This window comes from Callorhinchus milii, unplaced genomic scaffold, assembly GCF_018977255.1.
Source record: "Callorhinchus milii isolate IMCB2004 unplaced genomic scaffold, IMCB_Cmil_1.0 Scaffold3, whole genome shotgun sequence".
Taxonomy (NCBI): domain Eukaryota; kingdom Metazoa; phylum Chordata; class Chondrichthyes; order Chimaeriformes; family Callorhinchidae; genus Callorhinchus; species Callorhinchus milii.
This window is the reverse complement of record NW_024704744.1, coordinates 98,003,053-98,028,472: the sequence shown is the minus strand read 5'-3', so window position 1 is coordinate 98,028,472 and position 25,420 is coordinate 98,003,053. Positions and strand designations below refer to the sequence as shown.

The 25,420-nt window shown below is 49.0% G+C and overlaps 2 protein-coding genes across 2 annotated transcripts in view; one reads left to right on the top strand and one right to left on the bottom strand.

Annotated features, from left to right (window-relative positions):
* Window positions 1-1,358: 1,358 nt before the first annotated feature.
* On the bottom strand, window positions 1,359-16,250 carry dtl (denticleless E3 ubiquitin protein ligase homolog (Drosophila)). The gene is made up of 15 exons (XM_042333702.1): window positions 16,157-16,250; window positions 13,317-13,439; window positions 12,028-12,126; window positions 11,279-11,340; window positions 10,982-11,102; window positions 10,814-10,879; window positions 9,492-9,607; window positions 9,263-9,336; window positions 8,678-8,781; window positions 8,108-8,212; window positions 7,557-7,669; window positions 7,004-7,093; window positions 5,676-5,805; window positions 4,576-5,363; window positions 1,359-2,931 (listed from the first exon to the last, which is right to left on the bottom strand). Exons 1-15 carry the CDS (start codon window positions 16,203-16,205, stop codon window positions 2,869-2,871), a joined length of 2,103 nt encoding a protein of 700 aa, XP_042189636.1. The 5' UTR covers window positions 16,206-16,250; the 3' UTR covers window positions 1,359-2,868.
* A 394-nt stretch (window positions 16,251-16,644) lies between these two features.
* The window catches only part of ints7 (integrator complex subunit 7), a 13,742-nt gene continuing 4,966 nt past the window's right edge, over window positions 16,645-25,420 (top strand). The window contains exons 1-11 of the mRNA XM_042333177.1: window positions 16,645-16,766; window positions 18,327-18,456; window positions 18,723-18,869; window positions 19,464-19,601; window positions 19,973-20,019; window positions 20,583-20,782; window positions 21,134-21,256; window positions 21,803-21,920; window positions 22,649-22,783; window positions 24,163-24,260; window positions 24,778-25,017. Of these exons, the coding sequence (XP_042189111.1) occupies window positions 16,673-16,766; window positions 18,327-18,456; window positions 18,723-18,869; window positions 19,464-19,601; window positions 19,973-20,019; window positions 20,583-20,782; window positions 21,134-21,256; window positions 21,803-21,920; window positions 22,649-22,783; window positions 24,163-24,260; window positions 24,778-25,017 (1,470 nt within the window). The 5' untranslated portion in view covers window positions 16,645-16,672. The remainder of the gene's footprint in view (window positions 16,767-18,326; window positions 18,457-18,722; window positions 18,870-19,463; window positions 19,602-19,972; window positions 20,020-20,582; window positions 20,783-21,133; window positions 21,257-21,802; window positions 21,921-22,648; window positions 22,784-24,162; window positions 24,261-24,777; window positions 25,018-25,420) is intronic.

The following is a 25,420-nucleotide window of genomic DNA, read 5'->3' as shown; positions in this document are numbered from 1 at the left end:
TACACCTAAAGGGAAATAATGAAAGAAAGCCACAAGAGGGGGCACTTTCTACTTTTTTTTTTGGGGGGGGGGGCGTCAGAAAAGGAAGAAACCATACGGTCCTGATCGTCTCTTAATAAAAATAAATACATAGCCCCCACATTCGAGGCAGCACCTCTCACAACCGATAAGACACCTCAGAGCGATTCACAGGCTGCCTCGCAAAGTGTAGCGACTGCGTGTATTGTAGGTGAACATGTAGTGACTGTGCGTCGTTGTCTGCACAGGACCCAATTTGGACGCCACGAGGCAGGCTTGAAGTGATTATTGATGGACGGGACTGAAGTCCAGTTTCTTTGCTATGAGAAGCGACTGTGAGTCGAGGCTGCAAGTCCTTCTCCTCCCAATTCTGCTAAAAGGAGTAAGTCACTCTGCTCCTCGGCCTTTGTAAACAGCCGAATCAAAGGCCACGTTGGGACTTTACGAGATCAGACCGGGCTTGAGGAGCACTGCCCGCTCTGCAGACCTCTGGATGAGACATTAACCTGAGGATTTCTCCAGATCCCCAGGGCCAAGAATGCCAGACTGTGGTCCAGGGTTCGTTATCACCTCCAATTGAGTACAAGGCAGAAATAATAATCCTTGCATTTGATATAGCGCTGTTCACGTCGGGAGGACGTCCCAAAGGGCTTCACAGAACACACTGTAAAGTGAATTGACTGTATATTTGTGGGCGAACGCGGCAGCCAATGTCCCACAAACAGTCATGGATTGAAAATGACCAATTTATTATTGTTTTGGAGGGATTATTATTAGGCGTTATTATTAGAAAACCTAAACATCTTCCACGCCTGCGCTGGTTGAGGAACGAGAGCCCTGTAAGCTCAGCGGTTCGAGCCCTCGCCTCGCCAGCGAGAGACCCACGATAATGAGAATCCGTCTCATATCAACCGCCAAGGAACGGACAAAACCCACCCTGCCCCGAGCAAGGAGACTTCAAACGCAGCCAAGATCTGTGCTTTTACATCAAGTCTCCACCACCGATATATCAACGTGTGCTTGGAGTAGACATAAAAACAGTAAAAAAAAATTTAATCAAGGTGAAAGTAAAATTCAAGGCTACATTTGTCCTTTACGAACAAATAAACATTTACAGACGGTCACAGCACAATTCGGAAGCTTAGCTCGAGAGACTCGATGCTGGAAGAAAAAAAAAAACTGGGTGAAATCTTACAATACCATCGCATGTGAAAAGATTACCGGGTGAAATTTGCGACTTTCTTTTTTTTTTTAAGTGTTCTTTATAATAATGCGCGATAAAACACGCCAGCGTTAAGCGACACAATGACAGAATTTATATATTTTTTTAAGAGGGCGGGCGGGCGGGGGGGATATTTTTAAAAATGAAGGAAGCATTATTGCGTAGTGTAACCCGTGCAACTAAATGTTCGCACGTCAAGGTTTGTCCTAGCGAAGAGGACGAAGACTGCACTCTTTCCAGCCAAACACCCTCTCGCCCACCACCCACCCCCACCTCCCCAATTATCTCAGAGGTCACAACGAGATGGCAAATCTCACTCCGAACAGAGAAAGGCCCCTGCGATCTGATCCCGATGCCTGGCTCAGTCCCACTTCTTCGCCGAATCCAAATTACATAACGCCATTAATGTACCCGAACATCCTGACAGCTGAGCGAGTTACCACAACATTCACTTTATGTCGAGACAATAACAAGCGACAGCTACAATAATTCGGTGGCTTTGCTCTCGTGTTAATTCGGCGACTGCTGGAATCATTAGGGCGACTGGAACCTGATCTACGTTTACCAACCCCCTGCCGTGGCCAATCAGTCATTCTGGAATGAATTCTCGGGGTTTAATCTGCAGTGGTTCCTACTGAGGAATCCCGTTCAATTTCCGTCGACCCGCGGGAATCGTGTTGTTTCGGGAAGTAGATGGCAGGGGACGCGCCTCGCTTACCAGGAGTTCCATTTGCATCACGGATTCCTCATTAAGAAATCCAGTTGAGAAATACCGCAAATTAAACCCCAGTTATGTAAACAGGAAATTGGATCTTCGCACCCGTCCCTGTGACGACAGGGAGTCTTTTTAAGTTTGTGTGTGTGTGTTTTTTTTTTCTTCGAAGTTCAAGTTGAGATGCGAAATAAATTAGTCCTAAGCTGCGGAAATTTGGAGACGGAAAAAAAACAAAGCTGACTGGTTCAACGCGTGGTTAAAAAGTCGAACTTTTTTATACTACGACAGACGAAAGCAGCTTAAAAGTCCATTAGTGGAGCGTCTATTTACAGTTTATACATGGATGTGGTCTGAGGTTTCAATGTAGGATCTTCTTTATGTTCAGACGTTCAGAAGCAAACTGCTGTACGTCGAAAAGAACTGGGGCTTGAGCACTCAAAGCCTTTGGTTACTGCATCATAAACATTTCATCCTCAGGACTCGTTCCTCCTTCACTCCCATTGCTCTAGCAGTCGGTTTCGAGTAGTTGTTCTTGTGTAATATTTTTCGATGCGCAGAAAGGCTTTGCCTCCTCCTTGGCTTCCTCCCCCACCTCGTACTTGGATCAACCAGCACAGCTCAGGCCCAGCTTTTGAACAGTCGGCTGAAATTGGAATAGGAGGCTCAGAGGCAGGTGCGGAGGACGAAGGAAGCATTGAATAATATTTTAAAGAAGTTCAAAATGAGCCCTATTTTTTTTAAAAAAAGAAAAAAAAACCAGTTCATCAGGTTTCACTGGAGCCAACGTCATCATCAGAGACCGACAGCGAAGACAAGACCCGCTTGATTTCTGTGCAGCAACGAATGCGGGCACACAACAGAGCAAAGGGCTCACAGCGGCGACGTGGGAGAACGATCTCTGCGTTGACGTCAGTTACGCCGCTCGCTCGTCGTTCAACTTCCTCTGAAAGTACGAGGAGATCTTGCGCATCGACGGCTGTAAGACCACAGAAAGGGAATTGGCTTTTTTTTATTTTAAAAGAAAAAAGTGCAACATGAAAGTGGACTCCTTGCTGCACCCGCAAATATGCTGACTTGGGAACAGACACAACGCACTAAAAACAGCACCACCAGGATTTAGTTGCTTGGTTTTTTTTCTCTCTCCCCCACACCAGAGTTCCACCTGTGTACGCCACCTACACTGCCCCGCCTTGAACAGAATGTGCTGAGAATATTAGGTGGGGGGGGGGGCCCCCCCAAGAGCCAACGCTCGGGGACCCCAGAGCATGCATTGGGTGGTGGTGGGGGGGTGTACCGCGGGAGTTCAATCAGCTGAAACTGCCCAGCTTGCCATCGAGAGCAACGCAGGGCGCGCTTTCCTGACGCTTGTCCAGCGCGGACCAGTATCGGTTCACGCGCAGGGTTAACAGGGAGCGAGCGGCACGAGCCCCTGCCACCAGTGACCCTAACTGGCTCCCAAATAAGAGGCGGAAGTTCACGTATTTGCCAGAATTCTGCACCAACTTATTGTAAGAACCAACAAGTCTCGCAGGTTAAAAACCAGGCACCGCGTCTGACCTGCAAGACTTTTTTTTTTTTCCCCCGTGTGCTAATAATAAGAACCTGAAAGCAAGCGCGGCTCTGGGTGCAGAGATGCAGAACTCTCCTCAGTTACCAGGGACTTCACAACAACAACAACATGCATTCAGATAGCGTCACTTACACCAATATAAATGCCGGTTCCCAATCTCTATTCCTGTCACTACTGTGTCTTACTCGCTCCCCACGTGGACAGAGAGGACATTTCCAAATAGAAACAGCGCGATCAACCTCTTTCTTAACTATGGAGGTTCACGTCTGTTGATATTTTCAAACGGCAAATGTGAACCAGAGCCAAGAGCTGACACGGAGGGGAGGTCAAGTGTGTGTGGGAACCAGCGGAGATAGTTGCTGCTTCTTCCCCTGGATGAGGGATTTTTTTATATATAAAGCTGAAGAGGCTAAACTGGAAATAGCCCACGGTGAAGCCCGACCAGCCTGCGATATGTGCCAATTGCTCAAAGACCTCACAGGAATTTTCCAAAGGGTCGTGGAAATCTGGAACCCTCTCCTCCCCCAAAGGCCTGCGATTTCTGGATCCATTCAACTTTTCAAGGCCGAGGTGGCGAGATGTTTGTTGGGTCAGGGTATCAAGGGCGGGTAACTGGAGCCGAGGTACAGATCAGCCGTGAATGGCGGATCAAGCTCGAGGGTTCCTATGAGCGACCACGCAAGGAACAGTCACTTTGGCTCGGATACCCTGAAGTATAGCGATGGGTGTCTGTCTGCAAACACCCACCCCTGCCCTCCCCCCAAAAAAACAATAGGGTTAAGGATATGTATCGTGTTCTGTGGGCAGCACGCGGCAATATTACACTCGAAACAAGAGGCCACGAGTTGTGCTCACGAGCACAAGCCTGGTGCTGGAGGCAGACCGAACGCACAGCTAACACCTCTCCCTCTCCCCGGCAAAATCCATTAACATCCCAATCGTCATTCCTCCAGCGACGCCAAAAAAAAAACCCACTCCGAATCTCGAAAACCCACTCATTACCGCCAGCCCCGGAGCGAAACAGCACGACGATCCCTGCCGGTAACTTACCGGTGAGCCCCCGGCACTCCTCTCCTCCTGTCTCCTCCCGGGCGGGCTCTGCGAGGCGGGGGGGCTGCTGGACAACCTCCCGGCCCGGTTGCCCACGTCCACCCTCTGCTTCTCCCCCAGGGCCGCCAGCCAGTTGGACTTGTGGGGCCAGCTGTTCTCTTTGTCCGGCGACTCGGGCCCGGGCTTGTGCTGCTGGAGCTTGGTGGCGGAGGAGGACAGGAGGGGGGATCCCGGACCTGGGTCAGTGGAAGGGGAGCAGCCTCCGTCGCCGGAGGGCACGGGACGCCTCGACCCCGCCTCCCCCTCGCCCTCGGAGTGAGAGCTCCTCCCACGAGCCTCCGGCTTGGACCGCTTGAGAACGGGCCCAGCTTCTCCCGCTCCGCGATCCGCAGCCGAGTCCCCCCCGCCGGCCTCCAGCCTCCTCTTAGCCTTCCTGTCGGGGATGGGGTCGGCCGCGCCACTCCTCGCCCGGCTCTGCCCAACCGGGCCCAGCACCGTCCTGGCGGAGTGGGGACCAAGTGGCCCGGGGGGAGGGCTGCGGGCCCGGGGTCTCTGAATCACCCACGTCTTGATGGACGGGGCGGGCTGCGAGAAGGCCGGGCCGGAGCGAGGGGACACGCAATCCCCGGCGAAGCGAGCCGGAGAGGCGGAGGCTGAAGTGTTGGACGCCAGGGGCAGATCTCCGCCGTGGCTGGGGACGCACGCCGCCGGCCTGGGGGACGACAGGGAGGGGGACGGCGTCTTGGGTGCCCTGGGAGGGGTTCGGTGAACGGGTCCCTCCGCAGCTTCTGCTCGGAAACAAACAAGGAAACGCAAGGATTATTGGCGTACGTCAAGGAGCTGACTCGCCAACCCTATAACTGACGCGCTGTGCCTTACAATCGGCGCGGGCGAAACCGGCTTCACCGGTCCCCCCCCTACAAGACTCAGCGAACACGGCCTCGGCCTTTTGAGACGACTTGACCTCCTGACTTGAAAGGCGCTGTTATCGGAGGCAAAGATTCTCTTCTTGTTAAAAAAATATGAAACAGATTTACATCTACAAACTGCGGACGCTCTGACCAGAGCCCCCCCCCCCCCCACCCACTGCCCCACTTCACCTTTCTCCAGCTGCTTCTTTCGACTTGCAGAGCCCACCAGATCCCAGCCGCGCGAGGCCACTTCCAAACCGTCCGTCCCTCGATCGAGACGCCAGATTCGAACAGTGTTATCATCGGAGCAAGTGGCGATCTACAGTCGGGGCAGGAAGGCAAAATCCAGGTGAGGCCGTGGGTCTGGGGCTGAGTGGTGAGACACATGAGTGGATGGGGGGGTGGTGGTGGGGGTGGGGGGGCAGCACGGGAAGAAAAGAGGGTGGGTTGTTGGGTATGTGCTCTTTGGGAAGAAATCTAAATTCATTTACAAGTCCGACGTGTCCGACCGGGTACGTTTATTACAAGCAGAGCTCGTTGTTCCAGAACGCTTTGCAAAATGCAAGTGGTTGTCGTCGAAATCTTTTCTCTCGAACATCCACTTCATTGCTCAGCAAAGAAAGAAAAGAAGGTAATTGCTCACAACCCCCCAGAACAATCACACAGCCACAATTACTCTCCCAGAAAGACGATCGTATCAAGTGCAGAACAGAATCCCCGCCTCCCACCCCCCACCTTCTCCGGGCACGGTTCAAGTTTACTTAGAGGAGGTTACTTCACTGGTGCGTGTAAAGAGCTTCATGTCAGAAGGGGACAATGAATGAATGATGGGTTGCTCACAAGCAAATGAAACGAGTCACTTTCCGATCCTGACTGTACACCTCCAGGTGTTCCTCCTGAACACCCTCTAATGGGTGAACAGTGAACTGCCCCCAACTCAATCACTCCCCTCGTTGCCGGCAAGTTACGATTGCCGCTGAATTTACCGTCTCGCGCTCCAATCGTGCTCTGGAGGGGACTTTCACAAGAAGCGATTCGCTGCTCTCAGATATGCCAATCTTCGCTTTGCCGGAGAGAAAGAGAAACAACCGCAAAGAGGTGCAGTGTAACCGCCCCCCACCCCACCCCCGGTTATAACGTGCTTCACTGCAACACAAAATTGCTTATATATCTGTATCTTAAGACCCCATGCATAGCCGACAGATTGCTGACCACCTCACTTCCTGCTTTACAGACGTGCAACGAGCCCGGAAGTGAGGTCGCGGCGATCCGGTGACCGGGAAGCCTTCCGTTTATCCTTCCGGCACAGGCACGGTCAAACCCACCCAATCCCACCTCTTGATTCAGCGGATCCCACAGACTGCTTTCGGGTCGATCACACTGAAACCGAATAACCAGCCTGTCCCTTCCGCAGCGGGCGCCGTCAGCCCGAAACAGCGGAGTTGTTCAACACGCAACAGAAACCAGTCCTCTCTGTCCCCGCAGTCTGGACCTCGACACAGGCCACGGACACTGACCTTTGTGAAGTCGGAAGGACACCAGGTCACGGAGGTCACCTCTTGTGAGTGCCCCTGGAGCACCGTCGGAGGTTGGCGCGGATTGCTGACCTGAAACAAGAGAATCGCTGGGAATAAACGGGACCGTAAAAAAAAAAAAATCAAGGCAAAGCTTTCAGGAGGCAAAACGGTGGGTCGACCAGTGTAGTGCGGGCTGCACGCCGAGTTTCACCCGCAAATTATACAGTCGTTTAACTTTGCAGCGGATTCCGCGAAGCATTTTGAAACATCTATGAGCCATACCAACCTTCAGCCTCTGCGTCCCCACCCTTTGGAACTTCATCCCACAGTCCCTTCGCCTCGCTCCCTCCCTCGTCTCCTTCAAGGGCCGTCTCAAGACCCTTCTCTTCGACCGTGCCTTTGGTCACCTCCTGCCCCCCCCCCCATCCAACCCCCCACGCTCGGGTCAAAATCACTGACCATCCAACGCCTTGGGTCGTCCTCCCGACGTGAAGGGCGCGATACAAATGTAACTCCCAACAGCCCAGTTCTATCTGCAGCGGCAAACACTCACCTTCCAGATGTAGGCGTTATTGTCACTGGAGCCGCTGAGGAGGAACTGACCATCTGGACTAAGACTGGACTTGACATAGAAGGTGGAGTTCTGATGACCACTGAATGTCGCCACTGTGTGAGACACAAGCAGATCGGTTTTGTGAATGGCATCAGGACGGGGGCACAGGTTTGGTTTGTTTGTGTGTGTTTTTTTTTTGCTGCTGCAGCAACATCTCAAGAGTCTCTACTTTTTAGATCTCACGAGTAACGTCAGCGTGAAAATGTGCGCACAGAACAGGCCGCTCCGGTAAAATTGCTTTGTCGCTCATTCTTGTTCCCCCATCAATTCACCCTCTGCATCGATCACTCCCTCACACACGTTCCCAAAGCCTTGACCAAGGGCAAGACGCAGGATCCAACCACGAGCTACTTGAGAAGTACCTCCAGGAGCAAACCCTAAGCCAGGTCATCGTGTGAACTCCCTCTAGGGCACAGTGGGGAAGCGGATTAAAATCACAGACCTATTCTAGATCACACCAAACTGAGCCCCCGAGTCTGCAGACAGTTTACCTGGAGCATTTCGCAGTCCAGTCAGATTGAACATGTAAATGTTATCGTCCGTGCAGTTGGCAAAAAGGTTGGAGCCCGTCGAGTCCAGGATGAGGTTGGAGTACCCTGAAAGACAGAAAATTGGGGGAAAAGTTTCAGCTCGTCCCAACGCATTTCACAACTAACCGGTTGTGAAAAATGGCCCACGTTTACCTACAGAACAGCGACCACACGAGACAGTATTTACTGCAAAGCATTTCGATTGTTTCAACATTACGTGTGTGGGGGAGCTATAAAAATGCAAGCTCTTTCTTGTAAAGCTGAACTGTATAATAATACAACCTTTGCATTTGATATAGCGCCTGATCAGTCTTCGAGACATCTCAAAGCGCTTCACAGAATATACTGTAAAGTGAACTGACTGTCTATTTTGTGAGCGAAACGTGGCAGCCAATTGCACACGGCAGGGAATTTATTTTATTCCGAAGGAGTTATTACCCCCGGAAAAGCAAACCCCCAATCGACTAACAACCGGCTTCCTTATAATCAAGGAATACGTGAACACTCAAAGCACACACATCATGTACATACCTAACTTCCGCGTGCTGCTTCCCGGGTAAGAGAAGGACCGGACTGGCATTGGCTCCTGGTGATGAACGCTGTAATGCTTTCTCAGGTCCCAGACCTTGATAACACTAGAGGACAGAGAGGAAATGTTTTTGAGCAAGAAACACAAGCGCACAGGAGAGCCAAACCTCAGGCTTTAACGGAATCGTAAGGCGATTGGCTTCTGGGGCAGAATTTCCTCCCTGTGGAAAACAACGCCAACAACAAATTGGATTTGTATAGCGCCTTTCACGTGGAGAGGACGTCCCAAGGAGCTGAAAGAAGTAATAATGCCATCCCTTTGTCTTGACACCTGCCACTTGCTAGCATTTGGCTCAGAATCAATTCCCAGGTCACTAAAAGGAAATCAATACCTCTTAGCTCCATCTCTATTTGTTTTTCTTTATGTAACAACTGACTGAGAGATTTCCAAGCCACTATTTACCAGAAGAACGTCTCGGCTTTATTTATTTATTTGTTTATTTATTTGTTTTTTTTCAAGCAAACTGTGAAACCGTGGCACACACAGGCCACCAATGGTAAAACACATCGACTGCGAGCTACACCTACCCATCCACAGCCCCGGCGGAGATCAGAGTGTTCTCATCTTGAAAAAGCACGACAGTCACACTCTGCTGGAAATCCTGTGGACAGAACAAAAAGTGACTTTAGCGCATGACCAGTGCTGACGTGGTCAGACAAACTTCACGGGAGGAAGGGGGGGGGGAGGGAGGGAGGGAGGGGAGAGGGGTTAATGATGCAAAGCGGGACATGGGGTCTCTGGGAGAATAGGACATACCACTGAAGGAGCAAGACCCCGGGCAGTTTGTCGTTTCTTCTTCTGCTTCGGAGACGTTTGCTTGGCCAGAGCATTGTGAGCCCCGGTTATCTGCTTCACCTGTCTATAAAAGCCATCTACACGGGACAACAAACAAAAACAAGCCCGTCAACGACTAGAATATCTTCTGTATTCAAACACACGAGTCTCGACAGACAGAGAAACTTCCAGACATTGAAAACGCAACGAGCGCTTGAACTCGAGATGAATGGAGCAAAATGTTTCATGATGGGGATGGATCCCTGATCAAAGGGCAACATGAAGGAGGGTGGGGGGCGAGTAGGGAAATGTAAGGACTTTGACCAATGCCTTCAAACAAATGGGCTTTTACGATGATTTAAAGGCAAGTAGATATGTGATCCAGAATTCTCACATCGCTACCCTCGGCCCCAAATCATTTTTTTTTTAAAAAATCACCCTGCTTTGCTTGTTTGCCGTCAGCAGTCGGGCACATCAATGACTCGTTTCGAATCCCGTGAGCAGAAGATTCACTTGATCTCCTGCTTGAAAGGGTTCAAACAACTGCAACACCGCTACCGGAATTTTCAGCGCTGAAGAAAAGCCGGCGCTGGAAAGAGCCGGTGAATACAGGTATCTGCAATGTAATGACACTTAGCCAGATCTCTCTCTCTCTCTCTCCCCCCACCCACATTGATCCGGCTAGGAGCGTATACAATGCTGGTTCACTGCAGTTCAATCCTTTATAGAAGTAACGTCTTCGCAACTTACACAGACAGGGCTCTGGTGTCAAGACCAGAGAGTATTATAACAAATTTGTTTTGCACTCAGGTCACTACCTACTCCACGGCCCAGATCGATGGCCAATGCTTTTACTGAGCATTATCTTATCAGATTATCTTTCAATGGTGCTTTTCACCAACCCCCACCCCTCCCCCCCCCATTGGGACTGCAGTATAGGCCTTTACAAATGGTTCACGTAACTATGTGGAGTCCTGTAGCTCAGGAGTTAGAGCACTCGCTTTGCAAGTGCGAGACCTGAGTTCAATTCCAGGCAGAGAGCGAAACCTTGGGCAAGTTTCCTTACTCCACACAGAGCCTAATAATAATCCTCCAAAACCAAAAACAATAATAAATTGGTCATTTTCAATCTACGACTGTTTGCGGGACATTGCTGTGGGCAATTGGCTGCCGCGTTCGCCCACAAACATACAGTCAATTCACTTTACAGTGTGTTCTGTGAAGCGCTTTGAGACGTCGAGAAGACGTGAAAAGCGCTATATCAAATGCAAGGATTATTATTATTATATCTGGGGAAGCCATACCTTTCTTATTGCAGCGAGTATCCCAAACCATTATGTTGCCATCTCTCCCACCAGTGCAGAACACAGCTGTAAGGGGGTGGGTGGGTGGAAGAAGAGGGATACAATTAGTCATTGTAAGAAAAGCTTTACAAATGTAAGAAGAAAGAACAGACGCAACCGACTTCTTACCTTTCTCCCAATCCCCAAACGACACAGACTTGAGGCTGCATTGGTGTCCCTTAAAGGTACCAAGGAGTTCACTCCCGGTCACATCCCAGAGTTTTGCCGTCTGATCACCCGATGCTGTGACCTGGGAAAGAACGCAAAGAGCCTGATAGTTAGCGACCCTGCAGTCAACAACAACAACTTACAGTTATATAGCGCCCGTCACGTGGGATTCACCCGTCACAAACAGCTGCAGTAAGTTGCAAACTTCGCTCCTTCTTTGTCGACCCCCCCACCCCCCTCCCCGCGAAGGTGACTTACAAGTTTCGGCTCTCCGGGAACCCAAGCGACATCGAACACTGCATTGTTGTGGGCCGACCACTCTGAGAAAGAGAAATAATCCATTTTAAAGAACATAAGTCACCGGCCGCCACCTTACTCCACACGCCTCTGTTTATCAAGTAGGAACCCAGTCATTAGTCGATTGACAGGTTGTTTTCCGAGGGTAATAATACCTTCCAAAAAAAATAACTTGGTCACTCAATCCACGATCGTTTGTGGGACGCTGCTGTGCGCAATTGGTTGCTGCGTTTCGCCCACAGAATACACAGTCAATTCACTTTATAGTTTATCCTGTGAAGCGCTTTGAGACGTCTCAAAGACGTGATCAGGCGCTGTATCAAATGCAAGGATGATGATTATTATTATTGTAACAGGCCTCAGGCTGAACCTTTGGTACTTTGGGCAGCGGAAGTCAAAACAGAGCAGATAGATCCATTAAACCCCTTCCCATTTGGAAGTGAATAAGCAGGATTTCCAGCTTTAAAAGACAGGTGGAATACATTGGTTGATAACATTGCATGGAGCAGGTCAGAAAATGGGCACTTTTGGGTAGAATTCGGGGCTGCAGCCAATCGCCTGTACCAGTGAGATGAGCTGCGTATTCACTGATCCAAAGAACCTGCATTGCTTTCCTTAAAAAGAAACGAACCATTTTCGCTCATTGGCGCATTTGAATATCACGACGAGGGCGCCCACGAGCTACTTTTGCACGTAAAGAAAATACTCACCTCGCAAGGTTGGGTTCTCCCTGTTGCGGCTCTCCGTTTCGTAGAGCTTGACCACCCCTTCTTCGTTCACCACGGCAAGAACTCGATGGAAGCCGTTTGCTGAGAAGTGAACTTGACAAATCAGTCATTATGCCCAAATACACGTTAGGTTTTCCAATCTTTAAAATCAAGAGAGCCAGCGAGAGACCGGCCAAAGTACTCAACCTCGTACTCAAATAACTCAGTTTGACAGCCTCTGGGTCAGAAGGTTAAGAGTTCCAGCCACAAACCGGCATTGGAACCCCATAATCATGCCTTACACCCCAGGGCAGAAACGAGAGGAGTCGTCCTTTAAATGTGAAAGCCACACTATCGAAGTCTTGTCTGGTTATCCCGGTGCTGAAGGGCCCACTTTCAAAGCGGCAACGCATTTTCCCTGTGTCCTGGCCAACAGTGGGAAATCTACCTTGAGGTAGAGGCAACCTTGGACGCGTGTACGCAGGCAAACAAGTCAATCAGCAGTTAATCATAGGTCAGGTGTTGGGGCTTAAACAATCTGCTGACCAGTGGAAACTGGGTGCTTTTGTTTTGAGTCCTATATAAAGGAGAAGACTTGCCAGAGCCTCACGTGAGCAGAGAGCCCAGCAGCGCGAGGAGGGAAGCTGAGTGAAGTGGGGCCGAGTGAGAATTCCGTTAAGGAATTCAGTGCAGAGAAGGAAAGAGGCGCATAATTACAAATATAAGTCACATTAAAATAATAATAATAATAAAACAGGACTGGGAATATCTTTTGTGTGCCCTGGACGGACACGTGTGTAGGAGGTGCTTCCGGCTGCTCGAGCTTGAGCTCAGGGTCTCTGAGCTCGAGGAGAGGCAGGAGTCACTACACAGCATGCGGGCGGCTGAAAATTCATGGATCGAACGTTTCAGGACCCCACGGTTGCGTCCAGGATGCACGGCCATTAGCCTGCAAAATACGGGGGTCACCACACTCCACGGTAAAATCCCCCGCGAAGCGCTTCGAAGCGACGCCGAGGAAAGCCATCAGGTTTTACACCGGGAAAGAAATGCAACGATTCCTACAATCGTACACCGGGGGGGGAAAAAAAACGAAAAGCACTTGGCAAGAACCTTTTGTGGCTTCTGTGTATTCCGTGCAGCGGTCGCACTAGATACAACAACAAGAAGATTCCATTTATAAAGCGCCTTTCACGTCAGGAGGACGTCCCAAGGCGCTGCACAGTTGGGTCAGGACCCGAGCATTGGGGGGAAATGGTCAGGGTGAGGGGATAGAAGGCAGGTGGATTTACCTGTAGACCACAAGCAGCCGAAAGGAGGTACCGGCTCACCCAAGTCACCACTCGAAGTGTGCTCGTCTTGTCGAATACACCGGTAGTGCAGCAGCAAACTCTCCAAAGGGTAGCTGTGAGGCTCTGGTGAGAGAAGGCTCAAGTTACACTAACGCTGAAGAGACGCAAATGGGAAAAAAAAACACACACACCAGCGAATAACGTGACTTGACTGAGTGCCCATTTGGGAGCAGGGCTATGACAAAGGACCGCACAAAACATCCCACAAGGTCGGAGCGAGACACGGAGGCTACATTCCTACACAACACCGGTACCCGAAGAGATTTCACTGCAGATTATTGCACTTTTAACCCTAATTTCACGACGTCGCAAATCATCAAACGATTAAGCCATTGGCGCATAAGGAGCAATCATAATGATTTCATCTGGTTACAAGGAGTACTGTGTGGAGCTATAGAAAGGGACAAAAAAAAACTCCTTTGAACAGGATAAAAAGGCTGACATGAGGGGGGGGGGAAAAAACACTAATTATAAACGTGTAAAGGCTCATTTTCAGCCATGACCATTGATCTGACTGTTGTAGGAATAACACAAACTATTGCTTTCCAGTTGGGGGGAAAAAATCCACTCACTCCCACCACACTGACCTTATTTAATAACTAACGTGTGTTATTTTGGGTCTTTTTTTTTTAAAAAAAAGATTAGATCGGCGCAGATTGGGAGAGAAAAGCTGCAGTAGAAATAACCCGAACAGACCGTGTGGTCACCAAATGGGGGAAGGGGTGAGAGGACCCAACATCGATTTGAAAACAAAAATAAAAACCTACTCGTTTGGCTTATGCTGGAGACGTAAAGAGTAAATAAAAATCTGTAGTATTTTCTTAAAAAAAAACACAAATTGGGATTGGGTTTTAAACCCAGGTTTGTGCACAGCACAGGGCAGGATTTGCAATGGGAAGTCCTGGCTCTCCCCTCGTCCCCATTGACCAGAAAAGAAAGCAAAGCCTTTTTTACAATGACACGTTTCCTCGTCCAGTTGGGAATTTACACCGAAGCTTTTTTCCACGTCCACTTAGTCACCCCCCACCCACCCACCACCCCCCACCCCCCCCCCACCACCACCACCACCACCCCCCGCACTGAGCATATACACGGCTTTGCACCTAAGCACATAATAAAGTTTATCAACAACGTTTGTGTTAAACATACACACACCAGCCCTGGGGGGGGCACACACACACACACCAGCCCTGGGGGGGGGGCACACACACACACACCAGCCCTGGGGGGGGGGGCACACACACACACCAGCCCTGGGGGGGGGGCACACACACACACACCAGCCCTGGGGGGGGGGCACACACACACACCAGCCCTGGGGGGGGGGGGCACACACACCAGCCCTGGGGGGGGGGCACACACACACACACCAGCCCTGGGGGGGGCACACACACACACACCAGCCCTGGGGGGCACACACACCACACCACCCTGGGGGGGGCACACACACACACCAGCCCTGGGGGGGCACACACACACACACACACCAGCCCTGGGGGGGGGCCACACACACACACACCAGCCCTGGGGGGGGCACACACACCAGCCCTGGGGGGGGCACACACACACACACCAGCCCTGGGGGGGGCACACACACACACACACCAGCCCTGGGGGGGGGCACACACACACACCAGCCCTGGGGGGGGCACACACACACACCAGCCCTGGGGGGGGGCACACACACACCAGCCCTGGGGGGGGGGGCACACACACACACACCAGCCCTGGGGGGGGGGGCACACACACACACACCAGCCCTGGGGGGGGGGGCACACACACACACCAGCCCTGGGGGGGCACACACACACACCAGCCCTGGGGGGGCACACACACACACACCAGCCTGGGGGGGGGGCACACACACACACACCAGCCCTGGGGGGGGGCACACACACACACACCAGCCCTGGGGGGGGCACACACACACACACCAGCCCTGGGGGGGGCACACACACACAGCCCTGGGGGGGGCCACACACACCAGCCCTGGGGGGGGGCCACACACACCACACCAGCCCTGGGGGGGGGGCACACACCACACCAGCCCTGGGGGGGGGCACACACACACCAGCCCTGGGGGGGGCACACACACACCAGCCCTGGGGGGGGGCACACACACACACACCAGCCCTGGGGGGGGCACACACACACACCAGCCCTGGGGGGGGGCACACACACACACCAGCCCTGGGGGGGGGACACACACACACACCAGCCCTGGGGGGGGGGCACACACACACACCACCAGCCCTGGGGGGGGGCACACACACACCAGCCCTGGGGGGGGGCACACACACACACCAGCCCTGGGGGGGGGGCACACACACACCAGCCCTGGGGGGGGGCACACACACACACACCAGCCCTGGGGGGGGGCACACACACACACACACCAGCCCTGGGGGGGGGCACACACACACACACACCAGCCCTGGGGGGGCACACACACACACACCAGCCCTGGGGGGGCACACACACACACACACCAGCCCTGGGGGGGGGCACACACACACACACACCAGCCCTGGGGGGGGGCACACACACCAACACCACACACACAACCAGCCCTGGGGGGGGCACACACACACACACCAGCCCTGGGGGGGGGGGGGGGGCACACACACCAGCCCGGGGGGGCACACACACACACACCAGCCCTGGGGGGGGCACACACACACACACCAGCCCTGGGGGGGGGGCACACACACCAGCCCTGGGGGGGGGGGCACACACACCAGCCCTGGGGGGGGGCACACACACACACACGCGGCCCTCACCCCGCGCTGAGCCGCGGACCCTCCTGCGGAGCACAGAGCGGAACAGCATCTTCTCCGCCTTTTTTTCCCCCTCTCCAGACCCCGACCCTCAGGGCACTGTGTGTGTGTGTGTGTGGCGGGAGCGGGAGCGCGCCAAACCAATTCCCCGCCAAAAGCGCGTCACGCGCTCTGATTGGCCCACCGGCCGCCGCCACCCGCCACCCGCCGGCCACGCTTCCGCTTCCGGTCTCCGCCCCCTCCTCCCCCCCCACCACCACACGCCGCCGCCGTTGCCACGACGACGACGCCCACCCACTTCCGGTTGGGCCCTGAGCGCCCGAGTGCAGGTGTTTTTTTCTCGGGGGGTGTGAATTACACCGCTCCCCCCTTCCTCTCTCCCTCGGGTTGTGGGTGAGCGATAGGGGGAAGAGTTAGTGGAGGGGTTTACACCCTGTGGGGTCGGGGGGGGTTCGGCAGAGGTAGGGTCGGGGAGAAGCGGCGGGTCGGGGCCTCGGGGGGGGGCCTCTGGCGGCGGCCATGGCCCTGTCCGCGGCGCGGCCGTTCCTGGCCGAAGGCGGTTACGGGGAGCAGGAGATGGACGCCAATTCCGCTCTGATGGAGCTGGACAAAGGTTAGAGAGCTGTGGGGGGGCCGCGCGGGCGGTGTTACAGGGACAGGAGTGGGGGGGGCTCTGTGTGTGGGTGGGGGGGCTCTGTGTGTGTGTGTGGGTGGGGGGGGGTCTGTGTGTGGGTGGGGGGGGTTGTGTGTGGTGGGGGGGCTCTGTGGGTGGGGGGGGCTCTGTGTGGGGGGGGGGGGCTCTGTGTGGGGGGGGCTCTGTGGGTGGGGGGGGGCTCTGTGTGTGGGTGGGGGGGGCTCTGTGGGTGGGGGGGGGCTCTGTGGGTGGGGGGGGCTCTGTGGGGGGGGGGTCCTGGCCTGTGTGTGTGCGTGTGTGTAGATGCTGTCCGGCGTGAAGGGTGTTATATAAATCCAAGTTGTTGCTGTTTCTGTGTGTGTGTGTGTGTGTGTGTGTGGGGGGGGTGGGGGTGGCGGCTCTGTGTGGGGGCAACTCAATACTATTGTCTGTGAGGCAGAAGATTGTGGGTTCGAGCCCCACGTCGGGACTTGGGACTCGCCGTCTCAACTGACGCTCCAGTACAGCCGCTGGGATTGCGCTGTATTATCGGAGGTGCCTTCATTCAAATGAGATGCCCAACCAAGGCCCCGGCTGCCTGTTCAGATAATAGTATTATTAATAATAATAATAACAATGTTTGCGTTTGATATAGCGCCTTATCACATTGTTGGGACGTCTCAAAGCACTTCACAATCAAGTGGACTGATTGTGTATTTTGCGGCCAAAGCGTTTTGGACATAAACGATCCCACGCCACGGTTCAAAAAGAGGAGGAGGAGTTTCTTCCAGTGTCCTGGTCCAACAATTCCTCAAATAAAAATTAGTCGTTCACTTGGTGGCTGTTTGTGAATCATTGCTGTGCGCACGTTGCTGTTGTATTCACCTACAAAACACAGTCATTACTACGTACAGTAAGTGCACTGTGAAGCGCTTTGAGTCATCCCTCCCTCCAACCTGTAAGGGTTTGATAATAATAAATAATATTTACATTTTCGTATGTTGCCTTCGCATATTGTCAAACATCTCAAAATGTTTCACACGATTTTACAGTAAACAAACAAGTGCAGCAATGAGGTAATCATTTCAAAGTTCCCGAGAACTTTGTATCTTTAATATCAATAACTTTTGAAACAATAAGAATAACTGACAGTAATGTTTGGACTTGCCATCCAAGTCAGGAAGATGTCTCACAAGCGCTTCACAAGATTCACTGTGAGACGTAGTGACTATTATTTGGAAGGAGTGGGAGTTGGAGTAGACCAGCACTACCCGTGGGGCCATTTCAATTGTCTGAGCTCTCCCAAATTCAGCTCTACGTTTGGTGGTTAATCACCGCTGTAGTTGCAGTGGTGTGGTGTCAAACACGCTATAACAGAGCGATAATATTCCTTGCATCTGGTGTTGTTTCTTATAATGTTGAACTATCTCATAGCCCTTCAGAGGTAAATGCTATCAAGTTTGACTACTTTTGTAAGTAGACGCAGCAGCCAATTTACTGATTTAAATGTTAACTAAACAAAATGTAAGCGTTGTGTTTGTTGTCTGCCTTTCTCCATAGGATTAAGGTCAGGCAAACTCGGCGAGCAGTGCGAAGCAGTTGTTCGTTTCCCGAGGCTGTTCCAAAAGTACCCATTCCCAATCCTTATCAACTCGGCTTTTCTCAAACTTGCGGATATCTTCCGAGTTGGGTAAGACTTACAGTCGCTAAAGAGAAACACTTTTTTCAAAAAAAAATTCAAAATCAGTGTTTGTTTCGCAGTCTACTTCCTGCTATGAGATGTAAATGCGCGTCTCACAGCAGGACACAGCGCATTTACTGTCTGTGCACAAGAACAGACGGGATCTAGCTCCTCGCAGGGTATTTTATCTGGAACCCATTAATTGGAAGCGCAGAAAGGATCGGGGAAAAAAAAATCCTGCTGTGGCTTTTATGAACTTCACTGGTGTCTTTCAGAAATAATTTCCTACGGTTGTGCGTGCTGAAAGTGACTCAGCAGAGTGAAAAACATTTGGAGAAAATTTTGAATGTCGACGAGTTTGTGAAACGGATCTTCTCGGTGATTCACAGCAACGACCCAGTGGCCAGAGCCATCACTCTGCGGTAAGTCAAATCCTCGAGGAGGGTCTTTACAATCACCGAAGGATGCTTTGCATTTGCAGCCAGAATTACTATTTGTTTTGAAATGCAGGTAAATGGCTTAAATAAAACATTTGTCGCAAAGTTGTTGTGTGAAATAAAATATTTTGAATTGAACCATTGTCCAGTGTTTTGGTTTTTATTTCACTTAAGTGTTTCCATATACTTTCATATTTTTTAATGCAAGTTGTGCACAATTATAAGCATTATATTTCTGCTTCTATTTCGAAGTAATACAATGTAGAGTAAGCGATTAATTAGCCAAACATTCTACTTTTCTCTTTATGTTGTTTCTTCATTTATCATCACCTTCCTTACGTGAAAGGCGCTATATAAATGCAATTTGTTATTTTTGTGAATTGTCCCACTGAAATCTAATTTCTGGGCCAGATAACAGTTTTAATAAAGCCAAATAAACTGTTTTATTACTTGTTCTGAACTTTCTGGTTATATAACTGCTTTGTTAATCAGTGCAAAGCAAGGTGGCTGTTAGTTGTTGCTAATTATTGTGAAAATGATTTGAGTAAATACTGATCACTGGATTCTGTTCTTTTTCAGAATGCTGGGAAGTATGGCTTCAATTATCCCCGACAGGAAGAATGCACATCATAGCATTCGCCAGAGTTTAGATTCCCATGATAATATTGAGGTAGAAGCTGCTATTTTTGCTGCTGCCCATTTCTCCGCACAGTCCAAGTAAGTACTGCCAAACCTTTATTAACATCTGCTATCAAGAACCTGCCTGAACATAATTACGTGAGCTGCAAGTTAGTTATTCCAGCTGATTGAATACGTATTCATTTGTGTCTGAATAAATATTTTATTGGAAATCTATTCAGCAGAGTAACTGAATGTGTAAATTCATTGGCTTTTTTCCTGAATGGTGAATTTGATTCTAAGGTATTTGCTATAGAATTTTACATTGAATAATGCAAGAAAATGGGTAAACTAAATGCTCCAGTAACAATCGCTAAGAATCTGAAGATCATTTTCTTCTTGAATCATCTTTTTGAATTGTAAAGTATGTGTTTGTACTTATAGCTTGCTTATTTCTCTTCTCCGCCCAGAGATTTTGCTGCAGGAATTTGTAACAAAATTGCTGAGATGATTGAAGGTAAGTGTGTTGTTCTAAAATCAACTTTTAGTATAAATAATGCATCACTTACATGTTTGTTACTTACAAGAAACCTGAAATTCTGAGAGAATAAAATATCCTGTTTTCAATTTACGCTGAGATTCCTTGATTGAATTTTCCTACAGGTAGACCTAGAACTGCTCTCGATCTGGTATTTTGAATTGTCGTGAAGCCAGTGAGGGTTTAATCCACAATATTCTGAAATTATAGTCTTTCAGTGAAAACGCGAAGGAAAAAAACTTCAGGTCTATTAAAGCTTGGAATGCTACAGACCTAATTGTCTTAGAGCACGATTTCTGTCAGGGTCACTCAGCGGGTTAATATTAATATTTGAGTAACAAAGCTGCTCCTGGTATAATTGCCAAGCGCCTTGGGTCATTCTTCCGACGTGAAAGGCTCTATGTAAGTGTGTATTTGTGATTTAAGTGTTATATTTGTTTTGATAAACAGCCGATAATGCGCAAGGCGAATCAGCCCACAGGAATTGGAATCCCTAGTCTTGCGAGGGCCAATGTTAATTATTTTGAAACTCTGCTCTCCAGGTCTGGCCACACCGGTAGATCTGAAGTTACAGCTGATTCCCATCCTGCAGCACATGCACCACAACGCCACCCTCGCCTCCACTACCCGGCTCCTCCTCCAGCAGCTGGTGACATCTTACCCTTCCACCAAGATGGCGATAGTCACCCTGCACACCTTCACACAGCTAGCTGCATCTTCACTGATTGATATCCCAAAGCAAGTAGGTCTGGTTCTTATTAGTCGATTGGCAGATTACATTTCTGGGGGTAATAATCCCTTCATATATATATATATATATAATTTGGTCACTCAATCCACGGCTGTTTGTGGGGACGCTGCTGTGCAAAATTGGCTGAAGCATTTCGCCCACAAAATATACAGACAATTCACTTTGCTTTGAGACGTCTCAAAGACCTAATAAGGCGCTATATCAAATGCAAGGTTTATTATTATAATCATTTGTGAAGGGACTAAAGCCTAGTCCACATACCTGAACATTCATATTAAGTACAACGTACAGCCTTTTTTGAAGGCATTTTGCATTCTAATATTCTACCTGTGTGTTGAGCAGATTCAGCTTTTGCTGCAGTATTTGAAAGAAGATCCAAGAAAAGCTGTGAAGAGGCTCGCCCTTGAGGATCTGAAGTTGTTGGCTAATAAAACGCCACATATGTGGACCCGAGAAAACATTCAGGTACCTGCAGATCATTTCTGAGGAATGGTCTTATAAGGAACAAGTTAAACAAAAATCAGCGTTAATATTACTGAACCTAAATATCACCTCTCTTGGTCGCTTACCCACTGACCTTTAGTTCAAAACACGTTCTGTTATGATGGGGTAAGAAAATAAGCTTTAAAAAGAATTCTTAGAGATTGTGTTTGATAAGTATATTTGTATTAACGAAGCTTTAATTTTGGTAATAGTATTATTTGATAATATTTGTTTTTATATATATATATATTTTACATATATAATATATGTAAATATACCTTCCCCTCCCCCAAATACTGTCTTGGTTTATTAAACTGACAAGATATCCAGTTTGTTTTTCCTCCTTGCCATGTTTCTGGTTGCCATTAAGGTGTGTGTTTGATGATATTGCTGGAACTGCGTTTATAGGGCTGTGTTTTAAAAATTAGTTCCGTTGAGGGGACAGATCATGTTTTGAGCAAGCATTTTTCTATTAACTCGCTGATGATATTACCCGTAATACTAACCTGCCATTTTGTCCCTCCGTAGGCATTGTGTGAATGTGCCCTTCAAACCCCCTATGACGGCCTGAAATTGGGGACACTCTCTGTCCTATCCACACTATCGGGTACCATCGCTATAAAACAGTACTACTATAATTCACAAGGTAAGACTAATGGATATTGGCCACAGAGTTCATGTTGAGTAGTGTTGGGATATCAAACTCTTATACTCTTGTAAGACCAGAGTCTTTGATGCTGCGTTGCCTAATTGTAGCATTGATGTTTCTCTGTTGTAGCACTAAAGATTTCAAAACACATGGGCATCAAAGTCTGGTTTTCTTCGCGTAACAAATGTATCTAATGGAAAAATATTTTTGAACCCAAATCTTTGCACTGTTTTGACCTAGTTTGTTTGTACCGATTCATTTTGTAAAACATTTTAGCAAAGGCAACATTTGAAACAGACAGTCTTTTTTTAAAAAAAAGGTAGGTGCTCAGTCCTGCTCTCATCTGCCAACCCACTTTGAATTACTTGTGCGCATCTCAGAAAGGGTTGTATGCAGTGGCCGTCGTCTGCTTAGAGCTTTTGGTAAATGGCAGCTTCAGGGCAAAGCACCCACTTTGAGCGATTTCCTCGTGGGAGCCCTGCTGCCTGCTGATAAAGCATCATTGTGGTTGGATAATCCACTTCATTTATAAAATGCACATCAAATAGCAGTAGAACAAATCTGTTTATGGGCGAGGAGGGCGGAGAACGATTCTGAAATTAAACTCAATGATCTCTGACTGCTTATGATCCTCTTTGGTGTACACGCCTCCTGATTTGACAGCCTAATCTGCACTCGCTGTGACTGACTGCTGCTGATGCCTGTGTTTCTCTGTATTTTAATAGGAAGTGCTGCAGCTCCAGTGCAACCTACTGATCTGATGAAGCTCGCACAAGAGTGCTGTTACCATAGTAATGGTGCTATTGCAGCCCATGGGGTCACGGTTTTAACAAATGTCGTAGCTTCCTGTTTGGAGAAAGGTAATGTTGAAGAAAACAAATGTCGGGGTTTGTGTTTGTACGGATCCGTTGCAAATGCTTTCCCAAGCCAGCCGTAGACTATATAAATGTTATGCATTTTCTCAAAGCTAATAAAGCACTCCTTTAAAAAGGAAATATTGTCCCCCTTTATAGGCTTATGATTAAAAAGTACTATTGAGGGAGTTTGATACACAACGTTGGTAGATGCAGACATATCCACCACCTGCCTCAATAATTATAAGCCATGTGTCTGTGACTCATTGACACTCTAAAATGTTGGAATAATTATAAATCAGTGTTTTCTTATCGATGTGTGCTTAATCAATAAGAACGCGTTCTCCAGTTTCTTCACTGACCTACTTTTTAAAATGCATTATTTAACTCACGTCAATGGTTCACAGAATTAAAATATAAACTAGTCCCATCAAAAATGATTCAAATCTACTTTTCTCTCTGCTTTGCTTATTTCTGATGACTGTTTCCAGTGCAGAAAGCTAACTTAATTCCCACAGGTAAATAATGTTTGCCAATATCCCGTACTCTGGTATAAATGGGGATTGATGGGATGAATGCTAACTTTCTCCTTTGCCTCATGTGAAATTATTTTGGAGCAATCAAAGTCTGTTTATCGGTGGGTATGGGCTCACAGCACCAAATTGTCACCAAACAAAACAGTCATCACTCAATCAGGACACAAAGATAGCTGGTGTGGGAAGTGGAATATTCCCACTGGTGCAATTTGTTTTGCTTTCCTGGAGATGACTCATCGTAATGAGATAGTTTCATTTTGCATGTGGTAGGGCCTGACCTAAAATTCCAAGGTCTCAAAATGGAAAATTGGTGTATTTCTGCAGCGATGACATCCCTCACCTTAATAAACAGAATAATTTATCGAATAACATAAATACTCAACCTGGAGGGTTAGAATTAATCACCATCTTTGCCGTAATTTCAATGCTTGTCATTCCATCTTTCTATAAGCTGCTTTTGCTGAGACACTGATTAATGATGTTTGTTGCAAAGCTGTGTGTTTGCTTTCCTCATTGCTTGGTAAGGTTAATTTCTGTTGAGTATGGTGTCTAGATTTTTCACAGAAAGACAAAGCCAATATTAAATTAAAAGCTGCAATGTGTCCTAATGATATGAAATCCATTTCATATATAGGTATCAGCAAAAAGCCGGTGTGTTTTGCTATAAAAGCCCTGTACACAAGGCCTATCCAATACTTTTTGACTGCTACCTTTGAGCATAAACCCTGGTCATCTCTTTGGAGATAACACTGCTTCCCCTCATCGCTGACTGGAGAAAACCCACCGCAGAAGTTTTATCTAATGGACAGATATTTGTCACTGGTAATTATTTGATTTTTTTCGATGCAGATCTCTCAGCTTTGGAACAAGATGCAGTTTGTGCATTGGAGTCTATTCTGGTTCTTTGCAGCCAGGATAGTAGTAAAGAAGCACAGAATGTTTTAAAGGTAAGGATTAAAATTCACTTCCGTGCAAGCAAAGTGCCCCTGGAGAGGGGCGGGCAGGTGCTCCTGCCTCAGTCCATATCGCTGCTTTGCCCCCAGCAAGTTAACTGCTGCTTTCAGTTTGACAGACAAAAAAATCAGTTTCATTTCAATTCCTTGCATTTTCTCTTGTAAGAACAGCATTTCGAATGAACAGTTTTGTAATGAAGCATCCTGGGGCGAGGCATAGTGCGCACGCGTTTGAGTATGTGTGAGAGAGATCTTGCTGGCATAAATGACCACAGCATTTGAACAAACCATTTAAACTGTCCTGGTGATGCACCTTAGGTGTACCTGAATTGAAAGCCCTTGGGAAATAAGAGTCGGGCTAGTGCAGATAGTTAATAGACTACATCCTGCGCAGAACTGCGCAAAAATAAATAAATTAGAGCTACCACAATCACGCAGTGAAGATGAGCTGGTTTGATCTGGCGTCCGCGTACGTTGTGCCCATTTTTCTGATTTTTGTTCTCTTACACAGACAGCGTTCACTTGTATGGTGAAGCTGGTGCGTTGTCGCTCCCACCTGAGCCAGTCAGTGGTAGAGTCGTTACTGTCTCAGCTACACACCGCGCAGGATGCTGCCAGGATACCCATGTGCCATTGCCTCGCAGCTATCGCCGTGCAGCTGCCCGTCTTGGGAGAAGGAATGCTCGGAGAGCTGATGGAGCTGTATCAGAAGATTGGATCCTCGTCGACAGACAAGCAGCAAGAACTTCTGGTAAAACACCTCCAGGCACATTTTCTGAAATGAATGGCCAGATGCAGATTATTCCCACTGTGTCTGTGTCTCTCCTCTCTCTCTGTGGCCACTGACTCCTTGTTAACCACACTCTGAATCTGAACAGGTACACCTGCACCTTTTTTTGTTCCCCCCCCAGGAAGGCTCCTCCACAATATATATGTATATGTAAATATATGTATATATATATATTTGGCAATGGTTTACTTTGGAGACAATTGATACACACAGACAGAAAGACACAGACACACACACACAGACACACACAAAGACACACACACACAGACACACAGACACAGATATACACACACACAAAGACACACACACACACAGACACACACACACACACAGACACACACACACAGACACAGATATACACACA

Coding starts and splice junctions, on each gene's coding strand:
- dtl (XM_042333702.1), bottom strand. CDS start 16,205: ATGCTGTTCCGCTCTGTGCTCCGCAGGAGGGTCCGCGGCTCAGCGCGG. Junction 7,670..8,107: donor TGGACTGCGAAATGCTCCAG/GTAAACTGTCTG, acceptor TGTCTCACACAG/TGGCGACATTCAGTGGTCAT. Junction 2,932..4,575: donor GGAGTGCCGGGGGCTCACCG/GTAAGTTACCGG, acceptor GTGGTCTTACAG/CCGTCGATGCGCAAGATCTC.